Source organism: Semicossyphus pulcher, unplaced genomic scaffold (assembly GCF_022749685.1).
Source record: "Semicossyphus pulcher isolate SPU_LCO1_2020_fin unplaced genomic scaffold, fSemPul1.0.p SCAF_5, whole genome shotgun sequence".
Classification (NCBI taxonomy): Eukaryota; Metazoa; Chordata; class Actinopteri; order Labriformes; family Labridae; genus Semicossyphus; species Semicossyphus pulcher.
Genome location: NW_027211726.1, coordinates 29,073,375 through 29,096,748, shown reverse-complemented (window position 1 = coordinate 29,096,748; position 23,374 = coordinate 29,073,375). Strand labels below are relative to the sequence as shown.

The 23,374-nt window shown below is 42.3% G+C and overlaps 1 protein-coding gene across 1 annotated transcript in view; it reads left to right on the top strand.

The window, feature by feature from the left end:
- ptprua (protein tyrosine phosphatase receptor type Ua) overlaps positions 1-23,374 on the top strand; it is a 243,005-nt gene that overhangs the window by 196,187 nt on the left and 23,444 nt on the right. The window contains exons 17-23 of the mRNA XM_069681002.1: positions 6,427-6,499; positions 7,821-7,897; positions 10,640-10,657; positions 14,406-14,442; positions 19,997-20,094; positions 22,411-22,527; positions 22,657-22,811. Of these exons, the coding sequence (XP_069537103.1) occupies positions 6,427-6,499; positions 7,821-7,897; positions 10,640-10,657; positions 14,406-14,442; positions 19,997-20,094; positions 22,411-22,527; positions 22,657-22,811 (575 nt within the window). The remainder of the gene's footprint in view (positions 1-6,426; positions 6,500-7,820; positions 7,898-10,639; positions 10,658-14,405; positions 14,443-19,996; positions 20,095-22,410; positions 22,528-22,656; positions 22,812-23,374) is intronic.

Here is a 23,374-nt window from a genome sequence, read left to right as displayed (position 1 = left end):
AAAGGAGAAGAGGAGACTCTCACAGTAGCACTAAGTTTTACTTTTGTTCTAATAAAGTCAAGCATTAGTCACCAAATTTGCGTGACAGTGAATTTTGTGACAGTCCTGAAGTCCTGATGTTACGTCAGAGATAGTGAAAACCAATCTCAGTCAAAAAATGGGCATCTAGAAGACAGGCCTGATAAAGCATCATGAATTTTCCTTTTTTCAAATCGGCATCGTAATTGAATTATTTCAGTTTCCTTTTGACCCATTTATTGAAATCAAACAGCAGACTCTGTATATCTTGAGTTTTTACAGCTGTAGTAAGCCAGAGTGAAACTGCCACCAACCGGAGCCAGTGGGACAGGTGCTATGAAGCTGAAACAGCACGCCGGTAGTTGGTATCCATCCAAGAAATCCTGGCATCTAGCGTTGCCGTGCCATGCCTGACTAAACTTGCAGGTCATCAAACTGGACTGGTCAACCTTAAGAAGCCAATGGCGACAGAAAAGTTCACCCAGTTCCTGGAGAAGGTGAAGTGATGTTATGAACCCAGACATGACGGCGTTTGGTTTTCCAACATAACACGCATTTTCAACATGGCAAATGTGTGTTAAAGCAGGAAAGTTTTAACATGCAAGTTGAATAACAAAAAAGGTTTACTTGTGAGTGGGCTGCACAGAGCCCTGCGGGCTGTACTGTACTGTAAGTGTCAAACAGAGCATATTTTGAATGACGCGTGGAGAGCTGGAAAATAAAAATAAGAAAGGAGACTGTCTTCCCGAGAAAACAACAGCCTCAACCTTTTCAGCAGGTGCCTCACAACATCATATGTGAACCTTCAAATGACCCGTAACAAAGCTGGACAGTATTGTCTGACGAGAGCAGGAAGTCAGGTGATGCTGTGAAGAGACGATGTCCGAATTTCTGTCCATAATCCAGACTGCAACCTTTTCTGAAATCTAATCAAATAGTTTTTGTGTCTAAACTGAACCAAACCTTAAAGTAATAATCTCGAAGATTTTCATTTAAATAAATGTCTGTTAGGTCACTGACTATCACCGAATGAGGTAACACGATGGTGATTGAACCTATGGCCCACTGATGAAAGCCTTTGCATTTGCAGTATTACAGACTGGGTGTCTGTGGCGACTTTCTTGGAAATAATCACAAGCGGCGCCCAGTTAATGACGCGTTTTCCATCACCCAGCACGGTAATCTACTATGGCTGAACAAACAAGGAAAAGATTGATGACTACAGATACAACTTAAAAAAAAATACATGAAAAAGAAACAAATTCGACGCTCAGATGAAGGCAAACAGTCTAAAAAGGAACGCGACCGTCAGCGAGGAAAATCAAGACAGTGACAAAGGGAGCCAACCGTAGATGTCTGGTCAAGAAGTGTACTTCTGCAATTACAGTTTATCACCATTAGAGGCGCCAAATACAACGAAACAGAAGTCTTTGAGATAACAACTGTAACCACACAGTTCCTTAAATTGACTTATTGAGATATTCATGGCTGCTGTATCAGATGTTAGCTTGAACAAGTGCGCGTACACTCTTTACATTCCTGCTTTAGCAGAACATTTTAACTTTAAACAAGTTATAAACTGGATAAAACTTTTTCTTATAGTTGACAAACACTGCGTTTCCACCACGGGGACTTTCACTATGGATTAAGAGCCTTTTAAGGACATCAGCGCAGTGGCCAAATTTAGCTCCAGGGACATTAAATTATCCCCCAAAAAGTCCCTCCTACAGCTTTAAACTAATATGTTGTTCTTTGTTCATTGTGCTTCGGCACATCAATGGAGTTACATAACAAAGCATACAACAGATGGACAGACGATGAAGTCCAGACCCTGTTGAGCAGTTATGCTTTCCACACAACCCCCAGTGTTTCCGCAAGGATTTTTTTCAGCAGCGGGTGGGGTGGGGTGATTAAAAAAATTAATCTCCTTAATTACAGGCTTTGTTATTAATTAATCGCAATTAATCGCATATATCACTGATTTCTAGATGGTTATTTCTTACTTCCACACTTTAATTGTACTCTCTTCTTCACCTTATTAAGTTTTAATTCACCATCTACTTTCATCTGATCACTTTGCTTTGCTTCAGTCCCTCCAACACACCTGCACCTCTGCTCTCTGCACAGCTGCTGGCCCCGCCCCCTCTTTCTGTCCGTCTCTCTGTCTGCTGTGTTGACTGTCTTCATCAGCAGTCTGTTTAACTAAGTCACAAAAGTGAAATATTTTCTCTCACAAGTTAGTTCTTACAGCATGTGAGCCGCGTGTGCACAAGGGACGTTATTAATGATGTAGCAATCAAAACGATCGATCAATCATTACCAAATGACATCTGCACCTTTTATAAGCTTTAAAACAGCGACAATCAATGCATTTACAATAGGGACATGCGGTGATACACAATAGGATTGTTTACACTGCGTAACAGAACTGCATGTGATTGTGTGCGGACAGAGAGTGTCCGATGTCGTTAGAACCCTGTGTGAGGAGTAAACAGGTCCCGCTGTTGTTTATTTGGTTGCCATGACTTCATGTGTGACTGACATCCTGTGACTCCTGTCACTGTTTCAGTGCTCTACCTCAACGAGGAGAGCGGGCGAACGACCGTTCATTTGGAGCCATTTAATTGCAACTTCGGGACACGTTATAGAAATATGAATCTGAAAAAAATGTATGTAGCGGAAACACTGACCTTGTAAGAATTGAAAACAACATCCAGCAATAATTATAAGTCGTTATATATTACACATTACTTGTTGCAAAGTTGTGCGTGAATAAGGCATGTAGAAACAGCTGTCACGTGTTCACACTAAGCAGACCAAAGGGCCGAATCTTCTGGTGTTGAGACCACAGTGGAAATACTGACGACAAAGGGCAAGAGATACCTTGTACATCCTGGAAAGTAGATCCTTAGACTGAAAGTTTCAGGTACTTTCAGTTTGAAATGTTACTTTACAAAGTAGATTTAAACTCCATCCAACGTCTTCGGGCTGAACTTGAAGCTAACTACAAGCCAGACCTTGTAAATCAACAAAAGTGTTGGATCTCACTTATGCTCTACTGGCTGAATGATAGCAAATCTCTGCAGCCAGCTTCCAACATCTGAGGGAGAGCCTGGAAGCAGAAGAGTGGAGGCAGTTACAGAAGCACATTGCTTCCCATGAGTTTGGCATAAGATGTTCAAAGATTAAAGATCTTGTTCCAGATCATGTTCAAAGAATGTTTGGGTGTCCACATGGTACCATAACACAACATAAGTGAGCAAGACTTCACAAGAACATCCAGACAGCGTCGGGGCTCAAACCTGTGAGATTTTTTTTTCACACCGTGCTTTTTCTAACAACTGGACCAAACTTGCTCTGGTTGGAAAGAAATAGGAGAGTAAACAACAGTACAGATGGCATTTATTCAGCTTGAAAATGCTGACATTTTGTTAGGTGCAGTTAGTTTGCAGAGCTTACCTATGTGTTACTGCAAACAACTCCTGTCTGCTTTAAAAGGGCTTCAATGGAGCGTTTTATATGCATGAGCAAGCAGTAAAATGCTGTTTTACTTCATCTGCATAACAGAGATAGTGCAGACATACTGAACTTTCCGGTGCTCTGTGGACTCATTATGCTTCATGAAGTTACTCATTTCAGCTTTTACTTTATTTTAAAGTCCTCCACATCAGCCAAGTGGTGATAGGTCTTTTTTTGCACGTCCACCTGCAGGAAGCCAGATGCACTTTTTTCGATTCATTAAAATCCCTGAGGGGCCAACAAATTTCCCCCTTCCAAAATCAATATGTGGGTCGCTTTTTCACTCCTCAGTCTGGCTCCCTATCGCCTAGAGAAATAAACAAGATGAAGGGGATCAGCGTGCACTCTGCTGTCAGACTTCATAACCCTTATTTCCCACAGGGTCGTGCTGCTGCCATTGATCAGACATGTTGCAAGGCATTGTGGGGGGCTGTGAATGAGCCAGGCCGCTGATGTGGTTAGGGTACTGTATGTGTTGTGCTTGCTAACCCAACATCTGGAACCAGAGCCGGTGAAAAAGCACAGAGACTGAAAGCATGTTAGCGTCCATGACTGATGCAGACCTCCTGTGGGTGATGTCGTGTCATTTTGTTGTCACCTGGAACGGTCGCACTCCATTAATGCTGCAACACAGTGATGTGATGTAGAGCTCAAGCCTAACATTAGGGCATTAAAGCGGCACTTATCAATATTTATTGTATTTACCAACAGAACAAATTACTTTGTTAAGTGTGAGAGTATCACGAGAAGTCAGAGACCCTCAGATAATTGTTACCATTTAAAATGTTTACATGACACAAACCAATAAAAAGCCCCTTAATGTTTCATCCCATGTCTTCTCTTAAAGGAGCTGAACATATATTTTCTTTGTCAGCATCTCACAAATACTCACCTCAGACATGATCACACAATTGTCTGGTTATTTCACGGAAAATATTTATTTATTTTCCCGCTGTTTTTTAAGTGGGTGGGGCTTAGTTTTCACAGACTTCTGTGTACCAATTAAGATTTAGCATAGTTCATAATTTACAAATAAATATTGATGACATTTGTGGGTTTGTTTTGTTGTTTGTACCAGTGTTGGATGATGCTGATTATTTGACTTTTTAACAAGAATTCTTGTATGTTCAAACCAGGGACCTATTTTTACATATTTTGGTGTCTAAAGGACTTTTTTTGCCACTGAGAGGCACATTTTGTTATTCTTAGTTTCTGACAATATTGACAGACTTTTTCTTGAAGTTTAAAGATATAATCCCAAAGTTCTCAGTTTTGTTCTATTTGGCGGCACCTAATGGCGCTAAAAGGCTATTGCGGGCGTCCCAGAGCGTCTATGGTTGGCTCCAGTTATAACGCTGGATTTTCCTCGCTGATGGTCGCTTTTCCTTTTTAGACTGTTTGCCTTCATCTGAGCGTCGATTTTTGGATTTTCACTTATTGTTGAAGTTGTATCTGTAGTCATCCATTTTTTCTTTGTTTGTTCAGCCATAGTAGATTACTGTTTACTCGCAACACTTGCAGAAACCGGAAAAGCAGCCACTTAGCTCCGCCTACCCTCTCTGGCAGACCAACCACTGCTGGCTGATGGAATACACGTCACTTACTGGGCGCCGCTTGTGTTTTTTTCCACAAATGTCGCCACAGACACCCAGTCTGTAATACTGCAACTGCAAAGGCTTTCATCAGTGGGCCATAGGCATAATCACCATTGGGTTACCTCATTTGGTGATAGATAGTGACTTAATTTACAAGAAAATCTTAGAGATTATCTCTTTAAGGTCCTTTTTTTAAAAAAATCAAAATAGTATTAAATCACTCTCTTCAAAGCCACCAGACCCCATTGAGAAAAACAGTGATTTTATGTAACAGAACATGGGAGTTGCTGTTTGCTATTTTGGAAAAAAACAACAACCGACCAAGAAAATCCAGTGGTCTGCGAGGTGAAATTACTCCTTATAAATAATACACTGGGAATACACTTCAGCTTTGATAGTTGCTTATTTGTTCATAAATATCTAATGTTCCAGAATTTGAACAACAACCACATTTTTTATGGGCTCTAAGAGCATGTTCGGTTTAGCTCATGAACTAATATAGAAGACATAAATGAAGTCAGGCTGCATGAAGGTGAACAGAATGTTCTTAAGGCTCTGAAAATACTGGTGCTGGATGAAGGCAGGTTTCTTAAACAGGATTAGATCAGGCATTACCTGTGCTGGATCCAGTAGTAGATGTAATCCCCTGATCAGCTTGCTTTGTGAGGCTCTGCCGGGGTCTCAGGTGGTCCTAATTTGCTCGCCCAGGGGGGATTGTTCGGCTGCAGATGAAAGACGTATCAGTATGAGAGTCTGGATGTGCCCACTGATACAGCAAGGAGATCAGGCTGAGATTTATAATTCAACAGAGAATGACAGGATTCCAGCCGGGCCCATCCAGGCTCATTTTTGTTTATTTTCTCCTCCTGCTCCGTCGTTGCTTATAGTATTGATTTATATTCAATGACTCATCCTGCCGCAGCAGCAGATTTACTAGATGGGTGTCATAAACAGCTGTCACAAATTTAGCAGTTTAACACTGAGATATTATAGAGCATCGGCTCCTTTCAAGCAGCCGGCCTCACACTGTGACAAGAATGAGAATGACTGCAGTGGGCCCCCTCCTCCTTCTCAAGGCCGCAGCCATCTTTCAGTGCCGCCCGCGTGTCATCTCTCAGCCTCAGTCTCTCCCCGCTATGTTGTGGCAGATGTCTGCTGATGACTTGGCAAGATGCTACAATAGTAAAGTTACTCAGACAACCTCAGGGTAACACATGCATTAGCAGAGTTATTTCTGTTGTGAGCATGTAAAATCTTTTTCTTGTTAAATAAACTTTTTTCTCTTGCTCTGCAGAGTTTCTTTGATGGCTGGGACGTCACCAAAAAGAAGGACAAGACCAAAGGGAGGCACGACAGCCTGCTGAGCCGTGAGTACTTACAAGAAACAAACACTGATGTTGCAATCACTTGGCTCTGTGTCAGTAGGTTTTATGCTTTCACTGTATAGGTTAATGGCTTTTCATACATACACTGTTAAGTAAATGACCATTTAACAACACCACTGCCATCTGCCAAAGCCACCCAATAATTATCTTTATTCCCAGCTGAGTGGTTGTTAATTCTAAAGAAAGAACACCTCTTGTTTTAATGTAATTAAGGTTTGATTAATTTAAATTCATTGTTGAACAGTGGCTTTAATAGTGTTTTTATAAATTGTCAATTTCTGAAGCGGCACTTTGGAGTGTGTAAATGGTTTTGGTGTTAAAGTGTGTACAGGGTGTTTAGGACATAAGCTGCCAAGTGGAGGATTGGGGGTTGTGTAAAGCAGTCAAGCAAAAAAGGACCTTTCAAACTTTCATGACTAGTCCTCTTAAATGCCAATTAGGGACGCACGATATTGGATTTATTGCCGATATGCAGATATTTTCCAACTCTTTCTGCTGATTGCTGATTTCGATGATTTCAGTGCTTTTTAAAATGTACACATTCACTGGGCAATATAAAAAAAGCTACTTAAACTTCGGTTATGTATAAAATGCCATATTTATTTGTATGTAACATTTTCTTTCAAATAAAACTGTGTTAGACATTTGGGCATAATAAAAGTGTTGTTTTATTGGTCGAAAATATTGGCAGGAAAACACCATATCTGCCGATGCCAATATGTCGTTTTCAAGCCATAATCTGTAGATACTGATAACGTGCCAATAATATAATGCATCCCTAATGCCAATATAGCCCGATACATGCCTGTTGTCAATAACATGTTGTGATGTTTTGGCGAGAGGATTTTGAGATTTAATAGAGATATAATAGTTATTTGATCATTTATCTTCAAGGTCCAGGAACTTCGGAATGATTGTGGATTTTCACGGTCCAAGATAACTTTACTATTTCAGTCACAGGCTTATTGACGACATATTCTTATGTTGGCCACCCGAAATCTTTTCAAGGGAATCTTTGGTCTCACAACGTTTTCCAATATCTGAAAAAATCATGTGTTTAAGTGGAGATGCGTCCTCGATCATCTGGCTCGTTTGATGATGTCATGATGTAAGCTAGAGAGGAAATTGGTGCTGAAACAATTTGTTTATAGACATTGTTTGATTCCATATCTCTACCTCCTTACCTTTATTTCATCTGATGACCTGAGACATACTTTAGTATTAATAAAAGCAGATATATTGAGTGATAAGTAGATTGGTATTGTTGTTATCATCATCAGTGAACCATAACTGTTTCTTTCAGATGATCGCCATCGAGTCAAGCTCCACTCCCTGCTTGCTGACCCCAGCTCTGATTATGTCAACGCCAACTACATAGACGTAAGTCACCTTCAATCTTGTTTTCCCTCCTCCGCCTCCTTCTACTCTTTCATCTCCGTCTTTGCTGATCCCACAGCTCCTCCTCAACAGCTCGCGGTAGTCGTCTTTTATTGTTGCAGTTGACCCGGTGCTCGATCATCTCCACATACTGTCTGAGGTCGTGTCTGAGGTTGCAGGAGCTGTCATTTAAACTACACCCACAACATAGCATTATATCCATGTGTGCTAGTACATGCAGGGCTTTGAGGCGAGATTTTATCGCTGCTACCCCAGAGATCCTGCAAGAGCCCATAAGCTCAGAGCACCAGGCCTCATGACTCACCCAAATGCTTTCGTAAGGCGACATTGCACCGCAATTGGACCCAATAAAACACGGCTGATCCTTTCATCTACCTTCAGATATTTTGATCTCACCTACAGTTCTGCTCGAGTGAGTGTCTCAGGGAGTCTCTCGAGTCCCAGCAGTAGCATGCATACCTGACAGATCCTATCTCAGCAGCTTTGCATCAGATGGGCCAACACCATCACTTTATCCCTCCGTACAGGCCGGTGTGTGATGATGGAAGGGTCGCTTGAAGGTGACTGTGAAAAGCTCTCAACAGTCTTAACTCCATTGTTGGCCCTACCTACCTCGGCACCCATTGCAGGGTATGACGCACGTGTGTATAATCCCTGAATGCTGTGTGACATCCTTTTTTTTTACTATTGCTCGCTGAACAAAAGGAAATGTAAAGTGGAGAGAAGATCGGTTGTGAATGCCTGACTCAGCGAATGTGGGTGGTGCTAGTTAAAGTAGAACGTCAAAGCTCACAGTGCTGTGCAAGGGCCTCTTTATCCCCTTTAGTGCTCCATGAGGGCTCCATTAGTACCAACGCTCCGAGGACCTTTGTGTCATTAACTGTGGCATCTACAGCACCGCCTGCATGTCATGCCAAGACCCCTGGCTCACAGCACTGCAGCAAAATTATTCCAAATGATTCATGAAAGATGCTAAGGTTGGGAAAAATGGAACATTACTTTTTTTTAAAGGTTAAACTAAAAGGTCCCACCCTTCTCTTCACGTGCGTTTTTTGGGGATTTTTTGTCAAATCTTTTCTTTAGTCGTTCCTTTTCTTGCCGTCTTTTGAAGACAAAGATAACACAGAAGTTCTGTTCGTTCACGGTCACACAAACAGTAATTTGTTTGGTACAAGATAACATGGGAATGATGGTTGCAATGGCTGAGCAGACAGATTAAAAAGCTTAATTTCTTTGAGTGATAAATTCTCCTTTGGCTTTTATCCTTGCTTATCTTTGCGTTGTTCGGAGCGGGCATGATAACCAGTTTGTTTGCCACCAGTTTTATACAACTTATTCCATGCAACTTCCAGTTACTTAGTTTCGTCGCATCTTTAATGGGTCTTTCCTGAAGGCTGTAATGGCTTTGTACAGAGTTTCTAAGATCTCTGAACGCTGTGACATCGCTAAAAAGTCATCAAGAAACTTGACTGTCCAAACCAGAAATATGACAGAATGGGTTTTATGTGCTTCAGCTTATTCAAACACTTACGCTTTGTCCCAATCCAGGGGCTGCATCCTTCGAAGGGCGTATTTGAATGCCGATTATGTCACAGTGGCACGTTGGAGGCTGTCCCAATTTGAAAGCTCCTTCAGGCAAGGATGCACCCGATGGATCCTTTGCGGCCCAACATATTCCAAGATTCATTGAGCGTCAATTCAAACTAGATTGGAGGACTCTTAAGCGGCCAAGGAATACACTTTTAAATGTAAAAGATTTTGGTTTCTACTCAATCAAATAGCAAGCGTTACACATGTTTAAAAAAACAAAAGGGCCCTTGAAACAAATTTTCTTTCAAATAAAAGTTTAAGTTATGTGACTTATGCTAGCTAGTTAGCCCGTTAGTGACCTGTTGCTAGACAACAGGAGTAATGTTTGGTGACGCAAACAGGAAATCCTCCGTAGACCATCTCATCTCAGTTCGGCTTTCGCGTCTACACAGGCTACGAATGACTCATCCTCCAAAGTCCGCCTCCTTCGAAGGATGCAGCCCGTGGATTGGGACACAGCTTTGGTGACGCAGCAATCTCTAGTCTTGGCAGTAATTATGACGGGTGGAAAGGCAGAATTCAGGTGACCTAGGTCGTAGTGATTGTGTGTGATGGTTGGGTCAACTAAACAGGATTTTCAACAAGCACATTTAAGTTCAAATGATGTGTAAATTGGTTTGGGGGACTTGTTGTGGGATACACAGGCAGTCAAATCATTTTCATTGCCAGGTTAGGGAAGATGAATGGCAGAGAAAACATCCACCACAGTTTGCAGACCTTATTCCTGCAACCCCGATGTTTTGTCAATATTTTGGGTGTGCTCACTTTTGGTTTCACCTCCGCGTAAAGTGCTTTGAATAATCTGGATAAACCGCTGGTTTTGTTTACAACCTGTCTGATCATCGCGCTGCTTCATCTCACTGTTCAGCAATAGAAGAGTTCCAAGATTTCAGCATTGCAGTTGCTGAGTTCAGTGTTATTAAATGTTGTCATTTGCATAGAAACATGGGAATTAAAGGCTTTTAAAAATGATTCTCTCCACAGGTCCTCAAGGCAAGCTGCTTTCTAACCATTTCATTACCCTCTTTTCCTGCTCTTTAATCACAATAACTAGCTCTTGTTTCCCTCCTTACTTCCCTTCTTTCTCTCTCTCTGTTTTCCGTCCCCCGTTTTGAACCTTTTGGCATCTCTTAGATTCGGATTAACAGGGAAGTAAGTACCTTGCTTCTCTTCTCTTTCCATCTCTTCTTCCTTTTCATGCTGCCCCCTCTCGCTGTCCCTGCCAGCCCGCCATGGCTTCCCACCAGCAGCTGATCTTCCTTCCCTTTTCTGCTTTGAGCTGCTGAGCCTGTCTGCCTTTAGCCATCACTTTTCCCCTGAGTTAATTTTTTCCCCAAACTTAGTGCTGCAGTCTCTCTGTCCTCTTTCATCCATAGTCTGATGCTCGCCTGGAGTTCTTGCTTAACATCAGGCTGTCCTCTTAAAGGCCTTACAGTTGAGAGTAGGTAAGATCAAGGAACTCGATGAAAGCCAGAGTTTAACACCATGAACCAGCAAGCATTGGAAACATACTTAAGGACAGTGAACTGGGGAAAACCAGATAAAAAAACAAGTGCATTTACCGTAAAATCTGGAATATAAATCGCACCAGAATATAAGACGCAGTCTGTTTTGGGGGAAAAAGGTTTTCTATAGCTATTTATTAATAAACAAGTTACTTCAACACCATTTCAATTAATTTTAATTTAAAACACATTCAAAACACACAAATTACAGCTTGCCATCTGTTTTCACCATGTGGAGTTTGCAGACCTGCTAGCTCCCTGTGCAGTAGCTAGCAGTAGCTAGCGGTAGCTGGCAGCCTGCATGTCTGTGACGAAGCGTTTGCAATTATCAAGTCTGGAGGAAAACAGCACTGTGGCATATTGTAAATAGGAGACGTTGTAGCGACTTGGACCCAGAAACAGTTTAATGTGGAGATGTGACGTCAGCACTTAACAACTGGATAGCGCCATCGTCTGGGTAAAATACCGTAACACAGTAAAATAGCTCTCTCTGCATTTTATACTTGTATGTTGGTGGCTCCTGTTTAAAGGACACAGCCCACTTTTTAGATGACTTTTTTTTTTTTTTTTTTAAATGCGTCTAAAAAAACACATTTTATAGTAAATGTGAGAAATACAAGAGCCTAATGTCAGACTTCTTCAGGATAAGATAAGATAGAAGTATTAATCTCGAAGGAAATTATAGTGCCAGCTAGCTCTAAAAATACAGTACAAATTAGAGAAATGCCAAAAACAACTCAAATATAAGTGAAAATATAAAGTGTATGGGTTAATGCAAAAGAGACAGTGCCTCTTTTGCATCTCAGAGATTAGAAGCTGCCAGGCTAAACACTAAATATATTGACCTGTCCTTGTCAGTCTGTTGCTGGAAGTTTCCTGATTTATCGTATTGTCGGGTTTCTTTGGGATATACTGTATATTAGCCGCCTAAGTAACCATGCTAGCTTGCCATGACATGGTAGCATTAGCCAGCAAATCAAGCCACCTTAACTGGCAGTTAACAAGGTAAAATGTTTGTTAACTGCCAGTTAGCAATTAAAGGTTGTCACTACTACATTAGCCAGTTAGAAAGATACTTAACTGCCTGTTGGAGTAATGAATAGTGTTAACTCCCAGTTAGCTAGTTGGAACAAAAATGATCTTCAAGCTAGCATGTAAGAAAGTTTTGAACTGCCACCTGGTGCAGTTAATTTCATCACCTTACAGTTAACTAATTGTAAAGATCGTTACCTTCCAGTTAGCCAGTAAGCAAGCTTCTTAACTGCCAGTGAGAGTTATATATTATTTAACTATGATATGTTTCACTGCATTTGAGCAAAGACTGTTAAGCTCAAATTAGTAAGCTAGGTAGCTCAGTCAAAAACAGCTTATTTTAACCATTAACTCCTGACTTACCAATAACTGCAAAAATACCTTTTGTTGAGCAGTTCAGACTCCACCAGAGCAGGGGTGGTGCAACACAGACAGTGGTGTTTGCTCTTATATACTTATACTTATATACTAAACAGGTCCTTAGAGTAAGAATAGAAAACACATTTTGTACATCTTTTAAGATTTAAATAAAACATTTACATCCAGGTAACTCCTTATTAGCGCTCCTACACCATCTTACCTAGCCTGTGAAAGTAGGACAGTTGGAGGGCCAGCAGGTAGCAAATACTACAGTAGATGCAAACCTGTTCTAACAGGTGTGAGCACATTAAAAGTGGAAGTCTTCATTTGGAAAAACAAAATACTTCATCAGAGATATCAAGTGGATAAAAGCTTTTTTGGACAGCTCCAGCTTGTGGTGTTCAGTAATTGGTCCACCCACGCAAATCACTCCACAGAAAAAGTCTTGAAATGTTTGACAACATGAAAAGCAGCTGAAACAGCAATAATGTAGGGAACCTGAGCTTAAGTAGATCGTTGTAGTCTACACTCAAAAGTCATGAAAATCTCCAAATCTCATAAATCCTACAGACTTTCAAATGTGGCCTGTAAGTCATTCAGATTTGACTATCCCACAGTTGTTCTGGGAAAAACACACCACGTGATGATAATTATACGGGACGTAGCCTCGGAACTCGATTCCCAGTGCTCTCAGGTAGGATGGTTTCATCAGGATTACTACAAAGGATTCTGGGAACATAATAAATGTGAGTGCTGATTTTCGGTTCCCGACAAAAATCAAGGTCATATTCTCAGTAACTGGTCACAGGTTGTGGTTAGAGTGAGACAAATTGAAAGTTGTTTTTCTTAATAGAATTGAGAAGCTTTCCACGTCCCAAATGTGACTCTGCATGTTTTGATTTTCTTCCCAATACCTTGTGAATTTTCACTGCTTCATGTTTATTTCTGCCTGCTTGCTGTTGGAAAATGTGGTTGCCAAGGTGACAGACAGGAAACTGGCCGGCCCAGGGAAACTCAGCAACGGAGGCTCATGGGAATGAGGGTCGCTGCACTCTTCCATAGCGATAGCCATCCATCTCAACTTCCCTCTGTGGCATGACAGTTATGCAATGTAATCTGTGTGCCTGCCTGGCTGAATAGTGTGTACATGTATATCAGTGTGTGGGAGTGTGTGAGGGGGGAGGGGTTGGTGCGTGTACAGTATTTGTACGAATGTTTACTGTATCAAACAGTTGGAATCACTTAACCTATGAGTGATGAGAGGCAGCACTCATCTTTACTCTTTTTGCTATCATGCTTGGCTGCTTTGCATTCAGCGCACAGTGTTAGCATGGTGGAGGGCCGGCACACTGCTAATAGCGCTGCAGATTGTGCACACTGTATCATATCGACACTGATGCCAAGCTGAGCAGAAAGGAGACAGCCAGATCAGTCAGTGTCACTCAGGTAGAATTACTCCCGGAGCTAGAGATCCCTCACTTGTCAATCTCCCTTTGATCAGCGGCCTTGGCTGCATGCAAAGCACCACACGCCGGGTCCGCCTTTGAAATGCAGCTCCCCTCACTCTGCATGTAATGACCTGGCTCTGAGACAGACAGAGAAAAACTTGAATTAATGCCATTTCTCTATGCATTATTATTCAAGTGCCATCCTCCAAACAAAACTCAGAGCCTTAACAGTGCAAAGAATTTGGCCCGCTCCAACATGCTAATGCATTTTTTTATGAGAGCATCATGAGCTGATAGCACGGCCCAGATTAGTTTTCGCGGCCACAGAAATATCTTCAGTCAAAAGCTGAGCTGAAATTTAGCAGAGCGCTGACATCAAACCCAGCTCTGAGATGAATAAGAGATGACTTGAGGCTGAAAATGGAGAAAGAGAATGGATGGGAGGGGTGAAATGAGAGTTAGAGGTCCCTGAGTCTCACTTCATCACGGGCTCGTGTAATTATTAACTTTCTCCATCTCTTTCTCTTTCTTTTCTCCACTGTCTCTGGCGCGCAGGGCTACCAGCGATCAAATCACTTCATCGCCACTCAAGGTGAGTGTAAAATACCCAGCAGCAATGTTTGACTGCTAATATTTGTGTTGTTTGTTTGTTTGTTTGTGCAGTTCTTTACTCAGCAGCCCAGCTGACAATATGAAAATGACTTTCCTGAAATATTAATGTGTCAACAACAAAGAGTCTGTGTTGCCTCATGCTCACATCTGGATTTCCGCCGTAAAGCTTCACTTTCCACCGTGTGTGAGAAACACTCCCATAACAATTGACTGTATCTGTCAGTCAATCTGCACTGTAACACTACTGACTGTCGCTCCCTGTGAAGTTCTGCGTTTGTGTCTCTCCTCCCCGCCATCTGCATGTGTGGCACACCAAGTCTCTGATGTCGGTTTGATACGATATATAGGCTGCATTCCCCAAGTGGCACACACACACACACACACACACAGATAGAGAGTGAGAGACAGAAAGAAGAAGAGAAAGAGACTGAGAGGGAAAGACTGCAAGACATTCTCTTTATTCTCTCCAGGCTCTGATCCTATTTATTCAGTGAATATGTTTTTTTTCACTTCGTAATCCCCCTCTGATTTCTTCCCATCCTTCACTTTGGTCTCAGTTCTACCGCTTCACAAAAGTAACATCCAAAAATTTCTCTCTCTCCTTCTTTCACATTTTGCTCACAAAGTCTTTCTGCATGCGACAGTGCAGGCAGTATGCCAGTATGTGCAATTCCAGTGGGACTACTTGGTGAAAGTCTTGCCAAATTTACTGACTTCATCAAAGTCATCAAAATGTTCAAAGTTTCTTTAACTCCTGAAACAGAATATTGCTGATTATTTTGACCGAAAAGAACAAAAGATCCTCAATTTTACCAATTTAAAAGCTTCACATGCTAAAAAATGCAATACATACATACAACCTGACACAATAAGCCTGTGCCTGAGTTTGTGTTCTTCAGAAGTTGCACTTGCTATTCTGATTGCAAAAGGGTTCACACAGAGAATTACGGCAAAGTGCCATGCACTGAGATTCCAGATGCAAGTGCAAGGAACGTTGAACATTTCTCACCCTCAGTGGTCGCTGTTTTTGGCTATGTAGTAAAAGGGGGGCACACAAAAAGGAAGTTATTTTGGTGTATTTTGGCGACTGACAATGGCAGCAAAGTGAAGTTCTCCAAACACAGTTTGTTGCTCTGTATGATTTCAGGCGACACTATCCTGTTGAAAGTTGTGGTTTCTAACGTGAACCCATGAAAATGTTTTTGCCGGTTTAAATCACCTAGTCTGTATGCTTTGGTAAAGAGGAGAACACTGCGGATAATTAGGCTCCAGGTAAAAATCTTTATGAACGAGGAACTCAGCACACTGTGTACAATGACAGCTTCAAAACAAAAGTGCAGAAATAAACATGAGATACTGTCTGTCTGTTTGCCAAAGTAACTGCATTTCATTCCTTCCCCTCTTACACACATGTAGAGTATATACACATACACTGACTTACACACACACACCAGGCAGTACATAGACTGCATCATTAAAGCTGTCACTTGGCCTTCTCACTCTGCATGCACCGAGCAACATGCTGTATATTCCCGGCGAGCCCCGGGTGCTCAGCAGGTAGAAGTTGATTTGTTGTATCTTAGGCGAGTCTTAGGGCAGCTGTGCGTGTGCGGCAGGTAGCAGGTGCTGTGGGCTAACTCTCTATTATGTCCAGAGATGAGGGAGGAAGGGAGGAGGAGGCGGGCGAGCGGGGAGGCGGATGAGGAGGAGAAATGTCAAGCGCACTCTGAAAGACCGAGTCCAAAGCGGCAGCATGTTGTGCTTTGCATACAGATTCACCCAGGCACAGGGATCACACATCATCTGTCTCTCAACTGACTGCAGCGTCCCTCTGGCGATGCATTTAGTGGGCTTCTGCTGCTGCTGCTGAAGAATTAACATCTCATATATCACAAATACTAATAGAGCCCAGTGCAGTGATTGCTAACCAGGGAGGGAGCTGTGAATAACCCTGTGAGGAGGAAGGAAAACAGAGGTTAAAGTAGCCGCCCACGTATGCGAATTAAAACACACACAGGCTGGCATCAGCTGACCTCGTGTCCACTGCAGTACAGACAGGTATCTGACTGTCAGGAAGGGGAAGCAGTCATGAGGCTCTTTACATGGCCTGTTTTTGAACAGAACAGTAAGGTTGTTACTCCTCCTCCTCCCGTTTGTAATTCTGGGTCTACAGAGGTCTGTGCATGTTTGCCCTGGGGGCTGTAGTCAGATGTGTAGCTTTGATTCCTCTTGTTAAGAATACAGTAGGAAAAAAAGCAGTGAAAACAAGCGGCTGTACACCTCATTGTGTTTGTTTATCTGTGCAGACAAAGACCTCTACAGGCCTGTGTGCTGCTTTCTGTAACATTTTTAGACTTCATTCAGGGACGATGTTTTCTCTCTCACAGTCAGACTCTCCAACATCTCTCCATGCCTCTGACATCAGCACCCTGGATTAATGCAATGGCTTCCTGTTTAAGCCGTCCAACTGTCTAAGTACACCCACCGGCCACTTCATTAGGTACACCTGTACAATCGAATGCAGTTCAATACAACAGCACTGCCATGGATTCTGCTTTTATGAAGTTTAGTTTTGTTGACTTTTGTTTTGTTGAAGTGTGTAAATTAAATGATGTTTATTACTAAAGCCATAGTTGAAGGTGGTGTTGTGCTGAACTAATTTTTTGTCCTCCCTATTTACATACATGAGGGGGCCAGAGTATTAGAAACACCTCTGAATATAACGCAGCTCAGTACAGCCCCACCACCAATTATGACCTTGACGCTGAAGTGTAATGGAATTAACACCTCTATGACAGCTGAGGAAAAAGCCTGTACATTACAGGGAACATGAAAGCAAATCTCATGGCTGAGCTGGTGGATTGGATTACATTAGGGTTTTTCAGGTGTACCTAATGAAGTGAAACCAGGACTAAATAGTGAAACCAAGTAGGACCCCAAACTTCAGTCAATAAGTCTGACTCTTAAACGTTTCTATTGGCAGCTTGTTTATTCCAGAGTTGAACTGACATGATGCTTTTTAAAATTTTACCTGAGGCAATGAGATCACAGGGAAACAGGAAACATGCTTGATTTTGTTCACCATCCAGGTTCTGATTACAGTGAATTGGAAATGGAGTAAATATTTGTAGTGTAATTTCTCCACACATGGCCCAACGTAGCATCGTTTAATGTGTGTTAAGGTTACTTAGTATTTTAAATGTGTACATATTTCGTGTGGATAATTGTCTAATGGGCACAGAAATGGGTCAGTTAAATGAAGTCCCCTTCAGGTCTGCTCGAACTCATTTGAGCTTTAATTCAAGTGAAAGACTGAATTCATATCTGTTGGATTTAAATTTACCGGCCCTGTCCGACTTTACATGCTTTCAAACTTTTTGTACCCTCTCTGCAACAAAAAGCCCCGATTCCATTTGTTCACACTAAATGTATAAAAACGGCTCACAACAATCTGGTTTTAATTTTTAATAAGGCTCAGTAATTGTCTTAAACATCTCGACACCTACGTTATACTAAAACAGACAATAATGCATTTCAGTCAGACAACTTGCGTTACTGAAAGTTGGAAATGTTTATTGCAGCAGCACGACGCAGCTTGTGTTTAGCGTCTCGACTCCGACCTCATCACAGGTGGATGCTGGGTCTGAAAGTAAGAGCTTGTGCAGGGCAGCGGGGGCAATGACTGAGCAGAGGGAGAGACTGGAAGTCTCGCAGCTCAAATAGACCACCAAAATGGGAGGAAGTGTTTGTCAGGTGATTGTGGAGAATGACGCACGTCAGGTCTGAAACTCAGTTCAGTTGCCTGCCTGAACTCGCTCGCAGGCGTCGCTCCATCTGTGAGTTAAAGGAGCAGTTCTCCCCTGGAAAAAGCCCCTGTCAGTCAAAGCTGGTGTTCTCTGTAATCGATAGAAGCAATAATATTTGAAATTGGCGCCTTAGCTGTGGAGAAAGTTGTACAAACAGCTTGTGGTTTCGCCCATTCTACATTCCTACAACACCCAGCATGCATTGTCCCCCTCCCTCTGAACGGAGAGACGCTGGAGTGAAATACTACCGTTTTGCTGCAGGCAATGGCTCAGAGCGGTACAGAATCTGAAATACGATGAAAACATATCCTTGGATCGTCTAAAAAATCTTCAGGTCTGCAGTCTACATTTCAAACCTGACGACTCTGAACGAGACATGACATCGGGGGCGGGGCGTCCTGGCCTCCGCCAGATGATGCGTTTTACGTCGTGTGGCGGAGGTTTTTCAGGGCCCATTGGAGACGCAGATAGCGTCCTCCAAAGGCACAGAGCCAAATTGCATTTTTTTCCTATACCATAATGACATTAGCTCCCCATGACAGCATGATAGGACTGAGGTTGAAAATTAGCGAACTTTCCCTTTCCCTTTTACTTTTTTTGTTTCTGGAGTAAGAACGACTTATTCAAAATGTCCACTGACATGTCACTACACGCTGAATACCACATTGCAGCAGCAAGGTTTTTGACACAATTGGAGCTTTATGGCAAAGATTCAAGATAAATTCAATGTTGGTTTTAGCATCCTGTGTTAATTATAATTCAATGTTGACTGTACACAAATGTTTACAATAGAATATCACTGGCCTTTGAATCCATTACCGGTCTGTAAAGATTTTAAAGGTCTGGCATCAGATTTATGTAGCGAGTAAGAAGGAAAGCGTCTGACTGGACAGTTATTTGTGGTATTCTATGCCAAAAGGGAAGAATGAAATTCCATGCCAGCTTTGGTCTAGTTTAGCTTTTAGTGGCTCTTGTACATTAAAGGTCTTGTTTTATCACTTTGTAAAGCACTTGTGTCTTATGTCTAAAAGTTGTGCTCTACAGATAAAGCTAAAAATATACATAATCAAATAAATTGTCGAAAGCAAAGATAGAAAATAATATATATATATATATATATATATAATATAAATATACAGAATAATAAATAGTAGAGGGATAAACTCTGCCAGCACACAAACATGAGGGATGATAACCTTCTCTTATTAAAGTCATGTAGTTCATGTACAGAAGAGGAGATAATATTCCTATTAAACAAACTGTATGGGTGGAGATGAAAAGACATCTCATTCTCTAAAAGAGGTGTAGTGGGTTTGGCAGAGGAGTCGGTTTGAAGGAGGACCCTGTGATATTATCAACGGCACGGTGTAATGAAATCAATGAAAGTGTCAGCGTCTCCGGTGGGCCGTGATTTGTGTCAGCACCGCTGCCTGGGAAGGCGATACAGGAGCTTGTTTGCACAATAGCTGAGGATTTGTGGGTGTATTGAAATGACATTTCTCTGTAGTATTGGGAGAACACAGATCGGGCAATAGTTCATGAATGACACATTGTTACTCTATTTCCTGGCATGGATTACACAGCATCTCTACATTGATGGTTATTGCTGCTATTTTCTCTGACTTATGGCTCATCTCTCCGCCCTCCTCATCCTCCTCTCTTTCTCGCTTTCTCCCCACCCACCCGCTCCTCCACCTATACCTCTACTGTACGTCTCCTCCTCCGCAGGCCCCAAGCAGGAGATGATCTACGACTTCTGGCGGATGGTTTGGCAGGAGAACTGCTTCAGTATTGTCATGATCACCAAGCTGGTGGAAGTGGGCAGGGTAGGTTTCCCTTCCTTTTGTCCTGTGACCTCTCCAACCAGCTGCGAAGATGGATGGAGGGAATGTATTTCTGTAGCTCCCTTTATCCTTCACTATATATCAAAAGAGCTGCTGCTGCGCTGTGTGTTGTGGGAGGAAATGGCTGCCGCTCTCTGATCATGAGCGATCACCTTTTGCTGTGGTGGCTGTGGTCCAAGGTCAATGCTTTCATGTATCTGAAGGCCCACAGAGGAACATCCCGGCCTCTGTTCTGTAACATGTTCCTGACTCTGTCCAGTACAATAGGGTACTGTTGTAGTATTCACTCTTATTACACTCTTTCATATTTAAGGTTATTGTGCCTGTATTCAACATGGCATTTATGAAAGCGATCAATGAAGTACCGTAAAGGTTATCAGACTTTCCATTGACCATATTCACATGGCGGCCATTTGTCACACTCAGGGTTGGAGGCTTGAATACTGTTATAATGTCATTATGCTTTATTCAAGGCTGCAAGTCATATAAACATACAGATCGTGATTATTTTATGGCTTCTTTATTGGTCAGCAACTGTGAGCCGGTTAAAGTGAGAATCCGGAGGAAAGTCGAGCCATATTTCAAAGTTAAACAACATATTCCCAGTAAAAAAGAGGGATACTAGGTGCTCACGGTAGCAGGTTGTTAATCTCCAGGTGCCAGGTGCTCTTGAAGGCTAAAAAGTAAACTGTCGAAGGAGGGAAGCCACTGGGCTTTCTTCAGGCACACTCGCACTGAGACAAGGATTTAGTTTAACTTAGTTTACTTTTAGGGCAACTCTCGGAAAACTTTTTCATGACTCGTCCCAGCCACGCCCTGAGGAAGACCCGATGAGGGTCGAAACCGGTCGTCATTTACTCCTGTAATATTGATGTTTTTTACGAGAGATGCCCTGATTTAATAAAGGCATTTTAAACTAAATCCTTGTCTCGGTGCGAGTGTGCCTGAAGAAAGCCCGGTGGCTTCCCTCCTTCAACACATTCCCAGTGTTGTGCCTGAGCGCGTTCATTTTACTTGCTCATATTTTCGGTGAGCTGTGAGCTGAATTAATCAGTTTGCAACATATGAGCGAGAATGTGAGCATACTTCGCTCTGTAAACAGTGAACGATGCTCACCTTCCAAAGGTACAGAGAGTTGCAGAGCACTGTGTAGTACGGCAGCTGAAGTCAGATATGGCACCCGGCATGCGTCTGACATGGCTAATGCTGCTAGCAGTTCAGACCGATACTGCTGAAGCCCGTTCTTATGAGCATTCGAAGGAGTTTTATGAACAAATCAGATTCCAATCACACATTGTTAAGCAAATTGTGCCCGTCAGGTCTGAAAAATCAAGCTCTAAGGTCAAATCAGCAACGAATTTGAAATGACATATCGAGTTGAAGCAACCGGCCAGTCTTGGGAAATATCTGCAAGTGAATGATGACTACAAGAAATCGTTAGGGGGCTAGGGATGGAAGCGTAGGAGGCTCTACCGAGAAAGAGCAGCTCGGTGCAGCTGGAACGTAAACTTCATTTAAAACTGTGAGTGAGAGTCAAGTGAGTGTCAATTACATTCTCCTTTTAATGACAACATTTGAGCTGAAGACCCTCAGCGGGATGTAAGAGGAAAATGGCCGCCGTGTGAAAATGGTGCATTCTTGACAAATCTTATAACCAAAAATACAAAAATAAAAATGATATCTGGACCATGAAATTAAACAGCAGAATAAGTGTCAGTGAGGGTCCCAAACAAACAGGGATTTGGGAAGAAATATGAATATAGAAACTGGCGAAAAAGTTAAACACAAAAAGTGCTAACATTTCACCCTTTTACATGGCAGTCACCATCTCCCATAGCCTCCCAAACACCTTTCGAGGCTTTGTGGGTGAAAAACAATTAGTCTTTTGAGTAGAAAATAATGTTGACACCCTCAAAAGCCTGAATCCGATAAAAAGAATGAAAGGCCACTAAGTTAGAAACTTCAACAGTCGAGGTTTTGGCTGGGGAAGAGTGAAAAATAACAGCAATCCTTGACTGTGAGTTAGTTTTTTCCAGAAGTGAGAAAGGCCCTCAGATACATCAATCAAAAGATGTCTTATCTGACCTTGGTGTCAACACATTTCTGTCTACAATCTGATGGTGAGATGACTGGAGCAGCTGAAAGAAAGTCCAAATATTCAGCAAAGGTCACAGCTGGATTAGAGCATTGCAATATGTCTGCTTCTTGAAAACTCGGTGTCTGTTGCTGAGAAAGTTTGTTGTCTCGGGCGTGTCTGTGTGGACCTTTCTGAACTTGAGCTGTTTGTTGTTTTTCCAGATGAAGTGCTGTAAGTATTGGCCTGATGACACTGAGCTCTACGGTGACATTAAGATAACGCTACTGAAGACGGAAACACTGGCAGAGTACACAGTCCGCACCTTCGCCATGGAGAGGGTGAGTCATACTCCAGCATTGTTTTTACATAAACTCTCTCTGTGTTCATTCAGCTCCCGGTTTGTTCAGTTGGTCTCTATTTACAGATAGTATAGCATATCATTAAATCTGCCTGGTTGTTTCATACAGAGAGGTTACCCTGCCAAACACGAGGTGTGCCAGTTCCACTTCACCTCCTGGCCCGAGCACGGCGTGCCGTACCACGCTACAGGCCTGCTGGCTTTCCTGCGTCGGGTCAAGGCCTCAACACCTCCTGATGCTGGACCTGTGGTGGTCCACTGCAGGTAACTCATCGCCTTCCATCTTGGCAATGACCTGAATACATAACAGATGTATGGGCTTTAATAAATCCAGCCGTAGATGTTGTTTCTTTGATGTTCAGCCAGTTCATTTGCCATGTTTATATGTGTAAGTGGAGAACACAATAGTGACCTCAGCAAACAAAGACAGTCCGATAGGATGTTTTATTTCACACAGAAGCAGGAAGAAATTGACTTAGGGGGGACGTAGGGAGTTTGTTGCATCATCAAGGAGGTCGTGTGCCTTTTAAATGAAGGCCTATGATTTTTTGATAATCATCCAACTGCTAATACTTGCATTTTTAAACCTGGGTCCTATTTCTAACTGACTGCGTGATTAGAGAGAGCGTGCAGAAGTGCGCATTATGGAGAGCTTTGTGTCGGTCTCACGCTTGAGTTTTTGGCCCGTGCGTGGCTCGAGCATGAATCTCCCTGAGGTGAAGCAGGTGTGTGTGTGGAGGCAGCGGTGAGCTTGTCCTCGTCTTTCTCACCAGATCGGTAACAACCCGAAAGCAGTATCATGATTTAAAAAGACGAGGGAAACAAAA